At 33.5% G+C, this 19,417-nt stretch overlaps 1 protein-coding gene across 1 annotated transcript in view; it reads left to right on the top strand.

Annotated features, from left to right (window-relative positions):
- The window catches only part of LOC118191142 (uronyl 2-sulfotransferase homolog pip-like), a 115,919-nt gene that overhangs the window by 94,002 nt on the left and 2,500 nt on the right, over positions 1 to 19,417 (top strand). Inside the window, exons 6-8 of the mRNA XM_035361942.2 lie at positions 432 to 570; positions 3,135 to 3,244; positions 14,748 to 14,908. Coding sequence (XP_035217833.1) covers positions 432 to 570; positions 3,135 to 3,244; positions 14,748 to 14,908 — 410 coding nt within the window. The remainder of the gene's footprint in view (positions 1 to 431; positions 571 to 3,134; positions 3,245 to 14,747; positions 14,909 to 19,417) is intronic.

Consider the following 19,417-nt stretch of genomic DNA (forward strand, 5'->3'; position numbering starts at 1 on the left):
TTTTTATTATTTATTTATTTTTGCTTATACTTTCATCACGTCACAGCAAAAGAAATCGCGAACAAGTATATACGCGTTTAAAACGTCCTATTCTTTACATTCATGTCCACGAGGTGTTTTTTCGTACTACAACTTTGTAAATCACTCTTTCCTTTTATCTCGTACTGTTTTTAAGGTAGGAACTGGGCCGTTTTCTACCAGGTTGCTTTGTAAATGGTCTCATCTAGTAGCTCACAGTGACTTATATGATTATAGCTAGATACCACTTTTATGATTATAGCTGCAGACAGTCGGCAGTTCAACGGATGGTTCCGGACTTTAGTGGATCCCTTGTATATACGGTATGCGATGATAATATATTAAGGATATATGATGTCTGAATTAGTGATTCATGACAGTTTATGCTTAACAGAGCATCTATATATTTACAGGTTTGGTGAAACTCCCCCAATTTACATCAACATTATTCGTGAGCCTGTAGAAAGAATCATATCTTCATACTTCTATCGTCGAATGGTAGCCAGGCAAAATAAGACTAAAATTCGACCTAGTGCTTATTGGCTAAACAAAGTAAGTAACGCATTTCGTAAATAATATTCAAATAATTACTTCGTATTCATTTTGGCAAATCTTTAATTGCAGCCTTTAAAAATTAAAAAATAATAATAAATAAAATTGGATTAACTTAAAAATTAATTAAAATTGGGTGTGAGGAATTTTATAAAACTATTTTAGACCAGTGGTCGTAAACTTAATTTATATACGGCCCGAGTCCACGATCTGAAAGCAGCTGACGGTCCAGAAATTTTTGAACAAAATTCTTTTTTTTAACAGAATAGCACTTTTTAACTATATTCTTGTTTACTAAATATTTATCAAAACAAATAAAAACAGTAACAATAAAGAAAGAAGAATTGAAATTTACACTTATTTTCTGTCTGAAATTTAAAAGCTCTTAATCTCCAAGAAATTTCTGTTTGTGACTCTTTGTAATTCAAACGTATTGACAGCTAAATAATAAGTATTCAGATTAACATGAATTTCAAATAATTCTGAGATATTAAATTGACCACTAAATAACTTACTTGAACTAAAAATTAACAAATTACGAAAATTTTTCAAATTGAATAAATCTTGAGAATAAATAATGACAACACAATCTCCTTTATTTATTAAATATTTCTTCGACGCATACAGAAAAAAATACATACATTTGTATGTAAACAAGCTTCCTTATTTCTTACTACAATTTTTAGCTGTAGCACCTCATGGCATTTAGATTTTGATCAAGTTTGTAACCTCGGAAAAAAATTACTAGAAGCTACTTCATCCAGATTTGTAGGTGCTCATTTGTCAGTTGAGCTTTTTCATTTTCAGCTGCAGAAAAAACTATTCGCATATTAATGTACTCAAGCAAAGCGTTTATTCGTATTGCAAAAATTCGTAACTGAAGGTTTTATACATGTACGAGTAAAAATCAAATCTGTATCTTCAAATCGTTGAATAAGATTTGTATCACATTGTAAATTAGTTAGATCCATTTCTAAATCTTCTGGGGCGTTTAATCTTCGTTTTTGGTAACTAAAATAATATAAATTTCACCTCCAAACTATTATAATTTTAAACTTTTTCTTCAACTTCTTGCCATAATAGCCTTGATTATTTACGAAAAGTATATTCGCGGTTCATGTAAATTTGCCTCGGGACTGTCAGTTTGGGTTGTTTTAATTTGGTTTATTTAATTATGGCAAAGCATTCGAGGGTTATGTGTGTAAGGGAAAGGATGTCTTCGTGGAGGAATTTCTAAGCCGACAATTTGAGACCAATTACTTACGGACTGTTAAAGGAAATTAAGATTTGTCATTAAGCTTACCATGAAAAATATGCAAGGGAAGAGCGTTAAGAATGGACTCATTACATTATTTTAGTAGAATTTATTAAAATTTCGTGCGTTCTTTGTGAACTCTTATGAGATGAATCAAAATGATGATGTTTAGAAATAAAGAACACAAAACTCGGACTTACTAATATAGATCAATCTGTAAGATAACTTTTGCTATAAATGTTCTTGTAAATATCAAAATGTTCACATAATCACGGAAGCAAAGTGGTTAAAAACATAAATCACAGGTACCTTCTCAGTTTCTGTTCCTGTCACGAGAATAGAATGACTACAAAATAATTTTGTTGACAAATGTGTTGATTAGAAAGTCTTTTAAGAAAGCTACCCTCCATGGAGCAAATATTCTCAGTGCTATTATAACAAAAGGCCTTTCGTAAAACTAAAACATTTATAAATCATACATGAATGTAAAGTAAAGAAATTTTTCTTTAGCTTCAAGAGGTAAACTAAAATCATGGCAACTTGGGATGAATTCTACTCTTTTATAACGAAGACTAAAAGTTTCTTATTAAGTCATTAAAAAGTTAACTCATTTTCTAAAAAAAATTCAGAAATGCCTGTATTTATATATTTATGAACCTTTAATAAATAAATCGTTAATATAAATAATATCGGAGACACAAAGTGTATAGATTTGTGTTGAATAATTAATTTTTGCTTTCAAAAACAAGTATCTAATAATATGAAATGGACCCAAGTGATGCTTTTATAACAAATTTAACACATGTATCAAATACTGATCTGCATATACGTTTAAGAGGAATGTGAATTAATTTTGTGTGCACTACAACTATTTTTATGCGCACTTTGAAAGAGATATTACAAAAATATTCAAACTAAACCCAAAATGAAGCATTATTAAAATACTGCATTATCTGTAACAATAAAAACTGCTTCAGTCATAAAAAAAGATCCTAGGAATTTTTATCATTTGCATTTTAGTATTTATTTATTTTTTTTAATTATACAAACCTAGTTTAAGCTTGTTTTTTGCTCTTAGTATGTTTTACATAGGTATGGTTCTCTTCCAAATGCATGTTTTATTTCGGTTTAAAAAATTAAAACCTGCAGTTAAAAAAAATATCAATATTAAAATGGTTTAATTCTGAGATTATTTTACCTCCATTTGCAGCATGCCTATCTATACTAAACTAATGCATTGTGTTGCAACTGCCTTTCTGATATTAGATCACAGATATGTCTGTTTCATAGAGAAAACATTTGTTTTCAGAAATTTGAACACTGTGTTCTGACACCAGATCCTGAGTGCACTTTTCTGGAGGGAAGAAATTACAGTGTGTTACAAGTGCCTTACTTTTGTGGTCAAGAATATCAGTGCCAGTAAGTTAATTTTGCTGATTTTTTTAAATAAATTTAGTATTTAATTCAGAAAAACTGTCAAGGGCATTTGAACTATCAAAACGTCTAATCTAAAGCATAGATTTAAATTCTAAGCATTAAAACTATTTAAAATTAATTTTAACTTCTCAGTGTTTTGACATTTTTGTTGTTTTTCACTAGTGCAAAAGAAATTAATAGGTATATCTTTTTATTTGTTACTTATTGCAGGACAATTATTTTTATCGAATGCAGAGCAATGTCGACTGATGATTGTATCAAATTTTATATTATTTTCCTTCATACCGATGTCCCATGACGTTCGTTGATCCCGCCGGTTTACCAACAATTGTAGACGGAAGTGTTATTTCAATTTCGCCTTCTTGTTAATTTCTTTTTAAATAAGTTCTAAACTTACTCATAAACTGTATCACTACACATACAGAAATCTACTTTAAATCCTTTAGCATCCCTGAATTTTGACTGAAGTTTTCTAAAGCTGCAGAATCAAGGTCACTAATACAAAGTAACCATGTGTTACCGATTTAAAATTATGCAGTGTCTCTAAAGCTGAAAGGAAAATGCTAGAATTGCTATTATCATAATAAAGAAATCTAGACCAAAGTTTCGATCACAGAAAGCTAAAAAAGTGATTTATCTCTTAAAAATAAAGTATATAGCGTCCGGGTTTTCTTCGGCAGCATAAACTAAATCGAACCCTAACAGACGTTAAGTGAATTATCACTGTATCTGAAGCACCTACAAAGACTTGAAAAGGTTAAAATAACTTTTTTATTAAAATTAGAAGTTGAATAAAAAAATGCACGTCATGTGCTCACATAAACAGCCACCACTTGTGGCGATGCAACTTAAAGTAACAGTCAGATTTAAAATTTAAAATGTAATCTAGAAGTCAAGGCTACACAATTTATCTCTAACACTAAGTTGGCTCAGAACTTCAACCTACGTAACGATTTAAATGACGGCAGCTAAAACGCAAACCCGAATAATTTCAGTCTTATCAGAACTAGTGAAACCTAGTAACGTGGCCTTGAGAAGCAGAAACACGCTGTGTCTTGCAATCCAAAATCTCCTCTTAAATACTCATTTACGTTTCTAGTGCGGAAATGGAAAAGAAAAGTTATAGTAAAGACTGAAATTATAAATACGTGGTTAATTCAAAATAATATTAACTTTATAAGTATTTAAAATGTGTAAGTTATCCATAGAAATGCAATACTCCATTTAATAGATCATAAAAGATGTGACGCAAAACAATCATCCAGATGCAAGTTATGTCACTACATTTGAATTATTGAAAAGACCAGAAAAGTGGGGGGCGGGGTGAATGTTCCACTTAACATAATATTCCAGCTTCATTATTTATTTATTTATTTATTTATTTATTGCTGTTCCCACTAAATCAGACGAGAAGATGCTCAGTCAGATGAGTATTTTGAGATGGGTCTGCTGGAGAAAATTGTGACAGGAATTGCATATTCACAATCCAGTATAAATTATGCGGGTGTCAGTAGGGTCGCTAGATGAGGGTGGAGGGACGACATTTTTCACGTGAGATATAACCTTACTGAGAGTCATGGATCGGTGGGTCAGAAAGAAGAAACTAATCCTGATTTAGGAATCAAGACCCAATAATTGTCTTTCGAAACTGAAATCGAGGAGGGAAATGTTTCTTATGCTGGCAGAATTTTCGAAGAAATCACAACGAGAATGGAAAAGCTTTCTGTTCTTGCTATGCCTTCTTTAATCAATCGAAATGTGTGAATCAAAAATACGAATGTCCTAAATTATGATTCTGAAGATATTATTTAGGAAGAATTTGTAGAAAGAAATATTTTGGGGTTTTATTTCTGTTACCGCTAACAAAGACAAAACAGGAAAATGGAAATTAGCTTTTTTTAACTCTTCCGCACAGTTCTAATTATCACGCTAGTACTCACAATTACTGCAAGTAATGCTAGTTGTTATGAGATCTTTCTAAACAAAAATCGATTAAGAAGTAACTAATAACTACAAACCTTCCCTTTTAGAAATCTTACTGTACTGCCTGCCGAACAGCAAATAGAGTTTTCTACAATCTCACAGACAAGCTTTTCTCAATCTGTGGACCTGGAAACCTGCCTTTGTGGACCTTCTAGATTTCCGAAAAAGACAAAATAAAATTTTCATTAACTGGGTGTACCATACTAAAGCTGAAAATCTCAGTGTTTCGAAAATACTCTGGGCAATATTTGTCACTTTTTCTCCCAAGACTGACATTATATGAATTTTTTTTCTGGCTGCTCTACCTATGAACTTCCTGCTTTAGTCTTAGCAACAAAAGAGGAGTGTAAAGAATCATAACTGTGTTGTTTCTTGACATCCTTTTGCTGCACATTTTGCGTCATACCTGTAACTTAGCCAGCCATTCCGTTTCATCATAATGCACTGAAATATCAAACCGTCCTTCCATAAGTTTACGACTTTTGGTGTAGACAAAAATAGATTTTCCTCTCATTTGGGATTCGTGGGTTTCTGCACAGTGTAGCGTGAATATTTCATCTAACTTCTTCCAATTGATTTCGTCTTGAGAGAATACATTTGGTGGGTGCGGGTTTACATCGTTGGCTCCTCCAACGGGCTTTCCTCTGCTATTTTCCTGGGTAACTGGAATCGATTCTCTTGCGGTATTTCCATAGGTACTGGCTTTTCTTGTATTTTTGCAGTCTTCTTGGGGAAAATTCAATTACTATCCTTTCAAGGAAGAGTAGCGTTTTGTTTTGTTCGCTTTCTTTTGCTGGTAAGCTTGAAGTTTTCCTTGTAAAATCCATCGCGAGATTGCCCACTTCTTCAGGAGTTTTAGCTGCCTTTAGTTATTTTTCGAATTTCCTGTGGCGCGTCAAGTGTTCAGTTCCGAATTCTTGTAAAAGAATCTGTATTTTTTCTTCTCCGTAATCCTGCATTAATTTCTGTATTTTTTCTTCTCTGGTTCCTTCCTCGTTCGCAACTTCCTTCTCCAAAACAGCGTTATCCTTTTTGGCTTTATCTTTTTTCCTGAGTCTGGGGTCCCTCACAAATTCTTCACGCTTTGAAGTAAATGGCAGAGACAAAGTCGAAAGAATCCGTACAGCTGCTGGCTTCATCATCCGTATTAACTGCCCTAAAAAAAGGACATGCTTACCGTGAAACCCTCATGTATCACTCACTGTTCTGAGAAGTACTCAGAATAACTAACCAAGTAAACACACTGACCGCCTACGGGACTGGGTCAGTTCGTAGCAAAATGAGCAGTAAGCCAAAGTGCGTCCAACACGCTCGGAGTCACAGCTCGGAATGATGTCTTAAGAACTGAATAAAGAAATCAAAGTTGTTATATTTTATTTTGTCTTTTACTTATATTTTATATATCTGTTATTTTTATTCATTTATTTTCCAGTAATTTTTTCTCCACTTGCACATTTGCTTATTTATTTTGTTAGTGCTGTAACTACTTGTGTAAGCCTCATGGTATACTTTATAGAATACGAGAAGTTAAAAAAATTACATTTTTTGCCACTATAAGCGCCTTAAACGCTTTCTATATTGTAAATTTTTACATCATGAACAATGGGACATCCAGTCTGTAAGTGAGAACCTTAATACTTCTAGTAACAAACAATATAGTTAAAACAATGATTAGTGAAAATTACACGAGGTCATTGATTTAATACCACTCTCACACTATACTGTTACACGCTGAATCAGTTACAAGGCTAATAACGTAAAATCTGGACTTATCTATGGAATAAAAGAAATTATGTTTTATTCACTTCATACGAGACAACAGAAGTCTCAAATGATGCATTCTTGATTTGTTATGTTAGGTACTAGTTTGTCAGTGACATTCATGAAGATATGTTATTTTCAAAGACTCTGCCCAATCTTACAACTGGATAACAAATTTTTAAATTCCTAAATGAGTACATGCAACAGCATGAAACTGACTGCAACAGCATATAGATGCAGTCAGTTTCATCAGTACACGCAACGGCATGTAGATTTTTGATTGATGGGGCTCACCATTAGACATAGTGGCATTGTAATAAGGCAGTACTTAGGTAACCAAATCTCTTAAGACAAAACCTCTGAAAGTAACGAATATTGTACATCATTTCTTGCTGATAACATGCAGTTAAGTATATTGGCATATACATTGCTTTCCAAAAGTTAGGAACAGCATGTTTCTCAAAGTTCACCATTACAAAAATGTCAGTAACGTTTAAATTCACAGTTCATATGCATGACAGTAACGAAGTTTAAGGAAATATATGCAAAAACAATAGCTTTCACTTTTATTTTATAGAAATGAATACTTATATAGGAGTTGGAGAAAAAATGCAAAAATTATAATTTTTGTTCACTAGTGTTGATCTTCAGTTGTTATTACAGTTTCGTGGACAATATCCAGAAGAATTTATCCATGTCCAGGAGAAGTCCTATTTGTTGAGGTGGTTGGCGATCGGGTAGATGGAAATGTCGCAAGCTTATGCTGCTAGATGTCTCAATGCCTCTCGTAGTGTGGTCCAACGACTATGGAATTAGTTTGAATCCAAGAATTATGTGTCTAGAAGACATGTTCCAGGCAGACCTAGAGTTACAACAGCTGCGGGAGACTGTTATTTAGCTCTTTCGACCCAAAGGAGGAGTAACGTTACTGCGCCTCAGCTCATGGCAGATCATTTAGTGGCAACAGGAACAAGAATCTCAGCTACTATAGTGCGCAGAGGCCTGCACAATACAGGTTTGTTTGCAAGACGACCAGTTGTTTGTATAAACCTTGACTCGAGGACACAGAGGTGCCAATTTATGTTCGGCAAGCGAACACGTCTCCTGGACCAGTCAACAATGGACGTCTGTTCTCTTCACAGACGAGTCCAGGTAACAACCAATCAGAGACGAGATCCTTGATCAGTATGTCTGTCCATATGCTGCTGCTGTTGGTCCTGGATTGCTTCTGATGGACGACAATACACGACCGCACCGAGCTGAGACGTTACAGAACATTTTGAGGGTCATGGTATGGAGCGGATAGAATGGCCAGCTCAATCCCCAGACCTGAATCCGATAGATCATCTTTGGGACTACCTTGGGAGATAGGTTGCTGCTTTAAGGCCTCCTCCAAGGTCGTTAGATGAGCTTGAACAAGGATTACTCTGTGTCTGGTCTATGCTTCCCATTTAACTTGTAGAGACATTAGGTTAATTGGAAAGCCGGAGAGATGAAAAATGAGCAAACGCCTTAGCCGGGAATCGGACCGAGGATTTCTGGAATACGCGCCCAGCGTGCAGACCACCACACCACGAAGGCACGCCATGAAGGCGGGAGGAATACCTTACATACTCCCCCCTTTTAAAGGACGACTGGGGTTTTTAGGGGATCCAATCGCCAAATCCTGGGTGAGGAGAATCATCATCCAACACCCTTTTAAATCGGGCGCCATTGTAGAGACATTAAGTTAATTGGAAAAGCCGAAGAAATGAAAAATGAGCAAACGCCTTCGCCGAAAATCGAACCACGGACTTCTGGAATACGCGCCCAGCGTGCAGACCACCACACCACGAAGGCACGCCATGAAGGCGGGAGAAATACCTTATACACTGACCGACAACTTAATTGACAGCATGGAACGTCGCTGCCGCCGATGTATTGCAGCTAGGGGTGGATACATCCTTATAAGAACTCATTTTTGTAATGTTAGCACCCCATTTTTCCTCAAAATACTGTGATATAATGTTTCTCCAAGACTGAATTTCTCTGGCAGGAGGGAAATTTTTTATTGTAATTCATGTTTGTGTTGAACTTTAGAAGCATTCTATGTCACATTTATTAAAGAACTGTTGTGTCGTTTTTGAAATTACCAATAAGGTAACCTACTAGTTGACCACAACACTAAAAATACTCATTACTACCGTAAAATACTAGTATCAATAACCTGTTCTATTGCGTTGTGTTGACCGGATTAACCCTAAAATCAATTTGAGAAATAAACTGGTGAAAATCATGAGCACACAAAATAAATTAACCATTGATTGATCTAGAAAAAAATTAACTGATTTATTTAATTCTTATTGCAATTTATATATATATATATATATATATATCCATTACTTGGAAAATCAAAATGTATTCAACAATTCTGTACTATTGATTTACAAATCATACAATTACTGAGTAATTATTTCTTTAACTTTAGTCTTTAGAATCTCTATTATAGTTACTTTGCAATCATGTAAACATGCCAGAAATAAACTATGAATTTATGAACAGTACCCTCCCCGGGGAGAAAAAAAAATATAAATTTTAACAAGTTACACCTTCCACTTCACACAGAATAATCAATACAGGGAAAAAAACTATTGCACTCCATACCATCAAACAAAATAAAATAGTTATTGCACATAACAATTTTCTGTTTTTTTTTTTTCTTTTGATTATTAAAGTATTGTTTAACCGGATAAAAGTTAAGTAGTTACACTATTACAGGTCTACAAACAAGTTACTCCTGAGAGAAGCAAAAATGCTCAGATACTGGTACTATTACAAATCAATCTTACCATGAAGGAACTCCAAAAAAATTCAATTAAATAATTTCATGAAGAACTTATTTTCCTTTTACAATTAAGTTAAGTTACAATAATTAAATAAAGTTATAAATCTTTGTTCAATCTAATGCTTTTACTTAATCGACACACACAAAAAAAAATTATTTCTATAAAGTTAGGTTATATTTATTAACTACAAAAAAAAAAATTAAGGTTCAACAAATTAAATTAATTCAATCCTTTTAACTGCAAAAATCTATTTCCTCGAATAGTTAAGCAAAGAAAAATAACTTAGCTTTACATCCAGACGGACAACCATCCCGAACAAATGGACGTCGTTTTTCTGATGAAGTCGCAATCCTCTGTTATTACGAATCAGGCGATGTATCTTGTAAACGGCAGTTCACCATGCAAGATGAATGTCCAAACTGGTAAGCAAGGCAACGATGAAAGCAGGAAACCATAATAATTTTGTTAAATTCGACTCAGAATAGGGTTAAGATGAAATTCCATCCATTTGCAAGTTAAAGGAAGCAATAAGGCATTAAATGTGGATCCACGTTACTCTCTGGTTACGGTGCATTAGCAGATTCTTCACGACGGTTACCCCAGGGTTGGAAGCACTTGATTACTTATTACAAAAAACATGAGTACTACGATGAAAAATGTAGCTAATATCGAGGTGAAGGTATTTGGTAATATAATTTAATTCATTCCATTTTTACACATAAGAGAGATGCCGAGAATTTCTCGCGCCGAAGGCCACGAGAGTCGGCTACTGGAGCAATATCATTAGGTAAGTTTCGAGAAGCAACGGCCTAACAATGGCCCTTCCGAAATTTTCATTCTCTCGAACATGATTCCAAAAACAAAATCAGCTGTCGGCTAGCACAACTTCCAGCTGCCAGTGAAAAGTTCAAAAAGTGTCCTTGTCCCACAAAACAGCCCGTTAAAAGGGAGAGCGCCGGAATACCAACTTGGCACAACTCACTCCTCGCCAAAAATTAAACCAGTTGCAACTTCAGCATTCCTTCGTGTTAACAAACTCGCCAAAGCCACCACTTTGAAACCCCAACGGAAATTCCAAATCGCCAAACAACCACGCCTAGCGAAGGGGAAAACTTGGAATTTCAACAACCTTGTAAGCAGTCCCAACGAAGGAACGCTGAAAACTCGAAAAAACGACTATTTTACCGGAAAAAGGGCACTTCTTCCCCCAAAGGAGAAATCACAATGACAACGGAAAAAAAAACTATTAATTAAAGCTCATAACTAAAATGCAATTAAAGTTAGGGAAACGAAAGTTATGTCAAATTAAAGAGCTAATTTTTCTGCAACTAATGATATTAAATACTAAGAAATCAAATTAATTTTTATCATGAAAAACTGAGTTTATTACATGAAAATTCACGTATATCCATTGTCTGAGTGTCCAAGATTGAAGACGCAGTTCGCGTAAACTCGAATTGCCGAAATATATTACACTAGAATTAATAAGCCAAATAAAAGAATATATCCAAACTTGTTGTGTAGCTAAAATTTTGAATATTTACAAATTAAAATTTTGATTTTTTATGATTCACTTAATTATATTAAATTCGCTACATAACAGAACTGTTTAAGAGCATGTCCTGTAAATTTCTTGTTTTTATGCTGTGTCTCAAATTCTGCATTCTCAAATTAGGCACAAAAAACATGTTGTACCTTAACTTATGGAGGGAAGTGTATTTCAGATGTATTCTCGAAATTAAATATCTGTCTACAAGGTTTTTCTTAGACTGTTCTCAATGCCGATGCGAAAATAATGATGTCTGAGAGAAAACTTAGTTTGAGAGCTAATTATGTGAAACAGGACATTGTCACCATTTCCACTTTAGAATCATTTTAATAGAGAATTATATGGTTACAGTAAACACTTGCGGAACGCGAGGCTTACGTTATTAACCCATTGTGACAGTATTTCCAACCTCAGAATCGTTCTTAATAGAAAGTTATATCATGTCCAACGAGGGGGTAAAGTCATGCCTGTACGGTAAAATCGCTTTCCGCAAAGTTCTATGGAAAAAACGCGATACGTATAGTTAAGAAACTATGTATAATTTATACAAACCTAAATATTTTTGTATTTAAAAAGGAAAAAATGAAATAAAATTATAATTGAAAAGACTGCTATTACTCTTTGAATTAACTCCTTGAAAGTGGTAGTGAATTTTCTGGCGCACAGTCTGAAAGGTTAGGTTATATGCGACCCTAAAAAACGTATGTATATGATACAGTTGTTTTTTAAAATAGCTGGTAATTTTTTATTGAGACAATACCTGAGGCAACTCATTAAATGTTTCCGGTAAGGAGTGCAAAGTTTTTAACTAAATCTCATAAACTGACCTCTTCTTTCTTCATTTCACTCAATATCCATTACAAAATCAGACAGCTCCTGTGCCCTATTTTCATCAGTTCATTTAACTTCTTTTGTACGTTAAAGGCTCTTTATTTTCTTCTCCATCGCTGCTTTCACTATTGGCGGGTATTACAAAATCATCCAATATTACATTTATCATTTTACAGTCGTAATTCTCGACTAATTCTTTAATTTCTCCTTCTTCCGTATATAAAAATCTTTCGTCGCGTGTTGCTTTTGTAATTTATACAACTTCCTTCGCATTATTTTCAATCGATGAAAATCCTTTAAAATTGTTGACAACCTATGGTTAGCTCTGATCCAGCAAGCATTCATAATTGATGAATTTACTTATTGCCATGCGAGTTGAATCATTCCTAAGCAGTGCCTTATATCAAATAGCTTCCAAAATGAAAGTAGTCTAATGTGCTTTCCTACGCCTGTTACTTTATTTGCAGAGATACAAACATGCGTGACGTAATAGGCTTTGAATGCTTTAATGATTCCTTGATCCATTGGCTGGATTAAGAAAGTGGTGTTCGGTGGAAGGAATAAAACCTCTACATTTGGATGCAATGCTGGGAGGGATTCAGTACCGTGCCTTGAAGTATTATCGAGAATTAGGAGAACTGCAAAGCTCAGGTTTAGTTATCTAAGTAATATTTCTTTAATGAATGAATTTTCAAATCAATCATTAAAGAGAATTATGGCAATGCGGCCATCTCTCTGCAGCATACCGTGTATAATTGAAATTCTCGCGTTGGCAAATTAAATGGAGACAACTAAGGAAACGCGTATGCGCTAAATCGCTTTCCGAAAGTCCGTGTTCGGCAAGAGATTACTGTATTGAAAAAGAATTATGCAATGACGTATGTTCGCATTTCGAAACTCTGAGATCACAGTTTGAAACTTATTTTAAATGATAAATATAACGAATTTTTCTCGGTCCGTAGTCTTTTCCACTGAATTCCACCAATTTTTGGACCTCATTACCTGTGAAAACTGAATACAGTGAACTGTACAATAATGATTCAGAAGTCAAACAACAAAAATATAACGAATTAATAACATAAAATTAAATGGATTTTAATTCATTGTAATAAAAAAAATTTAGTATGCTAGTAACATAAGCTAAAAAATGACTTTAGAAGAGGATACATGTAAGATGATCTGCAGAACATTCTGATTTATAAAAGTAGTCCCCACTTGAAAATGTTTAAGAAAAGCTGTCTCAGACAATTTTGTTAATAGAAAATACGCAGAATAACATTTGATTTAACACATAAACACATTACAAGCTGTTGATTTTGAAAATAACAAACTATCATTGAATGAAAGAAAACAGTTAATTGAATTCTTGAATAACACCGGACTTAAAATAAAATTCTAGGCAGAAAGTATGGTTAATTTTTGGACCTCATTACCTGTGAAAACTGAATACGGTGAACTGTACAATAATGATTCAGAAGTCAAACAACAAAAATATAACGAATTAATAACATAAAATTAAATGGATTTTAATTCATTGTAATAAAAAAATTTAGTATGCTAGTAACATAAGCTAAAAAATGACTTTAGAAGAGGATACATGTAAGATGATCTGCAGAACATTCTGATTTATAAAAGCAGTCCCCACTTGAAAATGTTTGAGAAAAGCTGTCTCAGACAATTTTGTTAATAGAAAATACGCAGAATAACATTTGATTTAACACATAAACACATTACAAGCTGTTGATTATAATATGTGTTGGCTATTATAATAAAGCAGGATACATTCCATAGCATAGTTGGTGTGTATTGGAAGTTGTGTAGTTTAGAGGCAGCAAAAGCTCTGACACTGCCAGTTATCAATTCCCCCCCCCATTTACTTCAGAAGTACTTAATATTACAGAAATATTTGTGAAATATTCTCTCTTCATTTACCTAACTACTGGTTTTTTGGGAGAAGGGTCATTTATTTATATCTACATAATTTACATGTAAAAAGCATGTCTTTACATGCTAAATGCAGACTAAATCTTTGAAACTAAAAACTATTGGTTTTATACCATTTCTATGGCAAGAACTTTAAATTTCAAAAGGGGTTGTAAATATTTCAAACCAATAATATATCTGCTTGTTTACTTGTACAACAATTTAGTCAAGAGTTCAGCTTATAATGGGGATTCTATTGTATGCATAAGTTCCTTTTTTGTTTTAAAAATTTCTTATTTAATATCTATTTCACAAATGAAACATTCTCTGTATTTCATTCAAAATTACTCTAAAGTTATTTAAAATGTGCTGCATATGAAATAATTAACGATTCTAAAAACTTCAGCTTCAGGAAGTTAAAATATTTCTTATTTTGAATTAATTTATACAAAGATTAACTGAAATTCAGTGGTATCTCTGAAAAACTGCTTTGTTAAATGTTTGCAAAATATAGACTTTATATGAAAAAAAAATTATAGTTTTCTTCAAAAATCAAGATAATTATACTATATTGTTCACATTATATATCATTATTCTCATATTTATTCTTCAGACTACTTAATGATCCTGGAGCACTAAACAAGGCCAAACGGAATATAGAACAGTATTATGCAGTAGTTGGTACACTAGAACAAATGAATGTGACGCTGCAAGTACTAGAAACAGTTCTGCCTCAATTTTTTGGAGGAGCATTTAAAATTTACCATAGCCTAGGTAAGTTTACCTAAATCTCCTAAAATACAGCTTCAGACTTATTCCTCTGAAAGTCTTATGCAACGTATATCTATGCTAACCAATGCGCGGATACGAATAGAAATTCAAATTACTACTGAATAATGAGTATAATGAAAAATAAACTCTTTAAAGGATTTAAATGAATGATGCATAGCATATTATTTAAATAAGGTCTTTTTGTAGGTAACATTCTTTGGTTTCTCCCTGGAGAATCACAATTAAATATACATTTTGGGAAGAGAAACATTTTGAAATTTTTTCAGATTTTATTCTAAGCACAGCCCAAACTGTGATATTCTAAATTAAAATACACTTTTATTGACCCATGTAGTCGAGTAATATTTCTAAATGCAGTAAGGCTGTTGTTCCTCCTTACTCTTTTCTGCTTCGTCCTTTCCTATTCTCACGTCTCTACTCTTATCAAATTAATCTAATAATTTCCATTATCTTTCTGCCACCACTCTGTATTTTCATATATATTTTTTAAACTTTGAATATCAAAAATAACTTTTACTAGACTCAAAACTGTCACCTATTCATTGGCAGGACATTTTTACTTTCTTGTAAGGAGTAAACGAAGTGTTGTAATCGCGAAAAATTTCAGGAATCGTATTTCAAAAAAATATTCCTTCTTATTTTTATTTTTATTTATTTATTTTTGCGTGACATCTGTTTGTACCGACAAAATAAAGGACTCTTTTTTTTCCAAAATGTATCGTAAAATAGACTCAAAAAGATATTTTCGTGACATCTGTACGTATGTATGTGTGCATGTATGTATATATGTATGCAAGTATGGACTGATTCTCCAAAGTCTGTGGCTGAAGACTATTGAAATAAAGCAATGTTTATTTTAGAGAACTGATTTGAGGAAACTAATATGAAAACATAACCTAAATAAGACATTTGCGCAGTCTTTTTCTCTATCACATAGCCTTTCTATCCACAGGTAATTTACAAAAACTGTAATATCCCGACTTCAGAAAAGATCAAATATTTAGGTGTAACCTTGGACAGAAAACTTTCGTGGAATTCGCATATTAAAGACGTCATCAGTTGGGTATAAAAAAGACTCTCATCTGGATCCAAATGAGGTTGATCCAGATCTACCTTAAATTAAACTTATAATGCTTATATATTGCCTGTCATAACTTAATGCTAAGAAAATAATTGATTCACTTGAAAAATTTCAAAATCAAGCCTTGCGCCTCGTTACTGGAGCAGTTAAATCCACTTCTATTGATTATTTATTGTCATGCTCAAATAAAAGGCCTCTCGGTCTAGGTATTAAGAAACGTGCTCTGCTGTTATAGAAGAAAATTATTAGATAGAAACTCCTGGTCTGATCATGTGGATCATATCTCTACTGAGACTGATCGTAATCTAAAGACTTCGAGAGGAACTATGAATAATCATTACCCGGTTTCACATTAGCTCAGGGTCTACACAAGTGGTTCTAGGGTAGGGTGGAAGATTGCGCCAAAGCAGGAGCCGGTGTTTTTTTTTTTTTTTTTTTTTTTTTGCGAGCTTTTTCTCAGTTTACTTACCTGTTGGTGCTCACATGTAAGCTTTCGACGGAGGAATCTCTGCTATCCGATTAGCTTCCTCAACTGCAAAATTGATTGGAATGTTTTTCTAAAGTGGTGATTTTCTCGGACTCAAGAGCAGCTCTTCAGGCCATAGACTCTGCTATAGCCCATCGCGTACGAAAGATGTTGACGACTGTATCAGTCTTTTGGCATGTTTACCAGATTGTAATAAAACAGTTCTTTTGCAGTAGCTCCCGTCCCACTGCGGAATCGAGGTGAATGAGACCGCTGACTTTCTGGTAAAAAAAAAAAAAAAAAAAAAAAAAAAAAAAAAAAAAAGGAGTTTCTGTTTTACAGTTAAATAGTTTTACAGTTAATACAAAATAGCCACAAACTGGTCAACCAATCTATTGAGACAATAATTTAAAGGACACTAATGAGTTCTTTTTCTCGGAACGTTTCCGCTGGAAGTGGTCAAAAGCCCTGGTTCAGTCATATTCAAGATATTCCTGAATGACCTCGTAATAAATCGGTGGCACTGTTACGGCTATTTTCTGGCCATTATTGTCTCCGAAAACACCTTTATAAAATTAATTTGAATATGGATCCTGCTTGTGCGACTCTGGAAAGGATTTTGATGTTTCTGAGTGTGCCTCATGTTCTGCTCTACCTCATGCTTTCTTATGGGAGCGATATTGGATTGCCAGACTTAAGGTGACGGATTAACCGATGTCTATCTATCTTTATGCTCATTCTTTTTGTTTTAAAGATATCTGTTGTCCTTTGCACTTGCTATTGGAAATAAAAAAGATGTATATATAGACTCTGCTATAGCCTATATCTATATAAAAAGAGTATGTATGTATATATGTATGTATGAGTATCTCGCGTAACTCAAAAGCGATCAGCTGTAGAACATTGAAATTTCGTATATGGAACTGCTATAACATCTAGCTGTGCAACTTTCTTTTTCTTGCAATCGACAGTACCAAACGTATATATATACCCAATCCCATACCTGCTTAAAAGTCCTTATCCGCTCTTATTTTCGCGATCTTTGGTTGTATAGTTATGCACTCCAATTACAGAATTTAGATGTAAAAGTGTTTTAAATGACGAAAATATTCATGTTTTGGCGATGCCAAATTAAAAAGATAATGATAATTTCAGACAAATAACGAAATCTAACTTTTAATGCGGTCTACCGGTTCCTGTACTTATAGTACTTATATTTGGGAAAGTTTTATACTCGTTATGAAAAAATACGAGTAAAATTATAAGAAATTTGACCCCTTAACGATAAAAATGGACCGGGATATTTAATTTCAAAATTTGCAATTTTTGATGTAATATTCAACTTTCCATGAGTGATCGGTTAATTAAGTTAGAATAATTCGAACAAATAAGTTTAAATGAAGTTCAACAAAATATGTGTGTATTTAATAGGCCGTACAAAGAACTGATGTGGTATTCTCATCAGACATATTTAATATCAGGAATCAGTTCTTTCCACCCATGATTTAGTGTTAAATTTTTAGACCATGACTTAGCATTAAACTGAAACTCTTGTCGCAAAAGTTAAACGTTTCTCCAAATCTTATAAGTTTTCTATCGTTTTATATTAGAATTACTTTTTTGAAAGGCACAGTGGCAATGTACTAATCAGCATATGCATGATAAAGTGTTCAGTGTTCAATATGCTATGCAATGCAGGATCGATCACACATTTTTTTTAAATATAAAAGTATAAAAATGCTGAAAATAAGGCAATTATCATTCTCTCTAGACGTATATACAGCAATATAGCATATTTTTCTCATAGATTTTTACAAAACTTCTATATTAGAAATTGTAGCATGAAAGATATCAACAAATAATTAAACATCTGAGTTTTTCCTTTAAGTCAAAACACCTTCTTAAAAACAAATAATAAATCTCAAGTTTCTTACTTTCACTTTAGAAATTTAATTTCAATAATTAAGAAGTGATTAAAATATATAATGATGACTCCAAATCTTAAATAAAATACGTAAATTTCAACTACCTAAGTATTCATAAAACTTGTTATTCATCTCTACATGCATGATAGTTCTTTTCATAAATTCCTTCATCATTTAATAGAGATCAAAGCATTGAGTATTGTTGCGAATTTTGTGCATATACGGCTAATTTTAATGAAAATGCTGTATTTTTCTGTATAATGTAACATGAATATCTACAGGAAGGATGCTCTACCGGAAAAATAAGAATACATGGGTAAGTCTATTTAACATTGAGTAAATGGCTATCTCCCTAATTTGGCGATATAGCGCCAAACTGGCAACGGTTTTGGCGATTAATTTTTGTGGCTAAATTTTGCGAGAAGTTACTAAAAGTCCCCACACTTGGCGACATTTTCGTCCGGTCCCTGTATTACCGTAATAGGTATTGTAAGTTAATAGCTGATTACATGTGTAAATGTATTCCGCCCTCGTATGCCTTCCATTAATCTCGAGAAGCAGAAAGTACTAGAAATATCTCTGTGGCCGGGTGAAAACTATATAAGACCGGAGAGAGAGCATCCAGAGCTAAGCCGGTGTTCCACATGGAAGTATGCTTAGGCCCTTCTTTTCAATGTGTACACTCATGACATCCCTCGCGATCCCAGGATTCAGCTTGCTCTTTTTGCGAATGATACTGTCATCTTGACTCAAGCAGCCAACTTCAAATACGTTAGAAATCTCCTCCAAAGCTGCTTCTTGCTCTTGAAGATTGGTATACTGAATGGCGCATAGCTGTCAACAAATAACAATCTGCCGCAATTATCTTCCGAAAAGAAAATTCCAATAGAATTCTAAGTACCCTCCTCCTCTTTCGCGAAACAATAGAATGGACTAGCAGTACTACCTGTCTTAGAGTAAATCTCGACAACAAGCTTGCTTTCAAAAACATTTCGAGAAAGTTCATAAAAAATGTAATT

The sequence above is a fragment of the Stegodyphus dumicola genome, chromosome 7 (genome assembly GCF_044657685.1).
Source record: "Stegodyphus dumicola isolate Sdum_Otavi_A_Nest chromosome 7, ASM4465768v1".
In the NCBI taxonomy this organism is placed as follows: Eukaryota; Metazoa; Arthropoda; class Arachnida; order Araneae; family Eresidae; genus Stegodyphus; species Stegodyphus dumicola.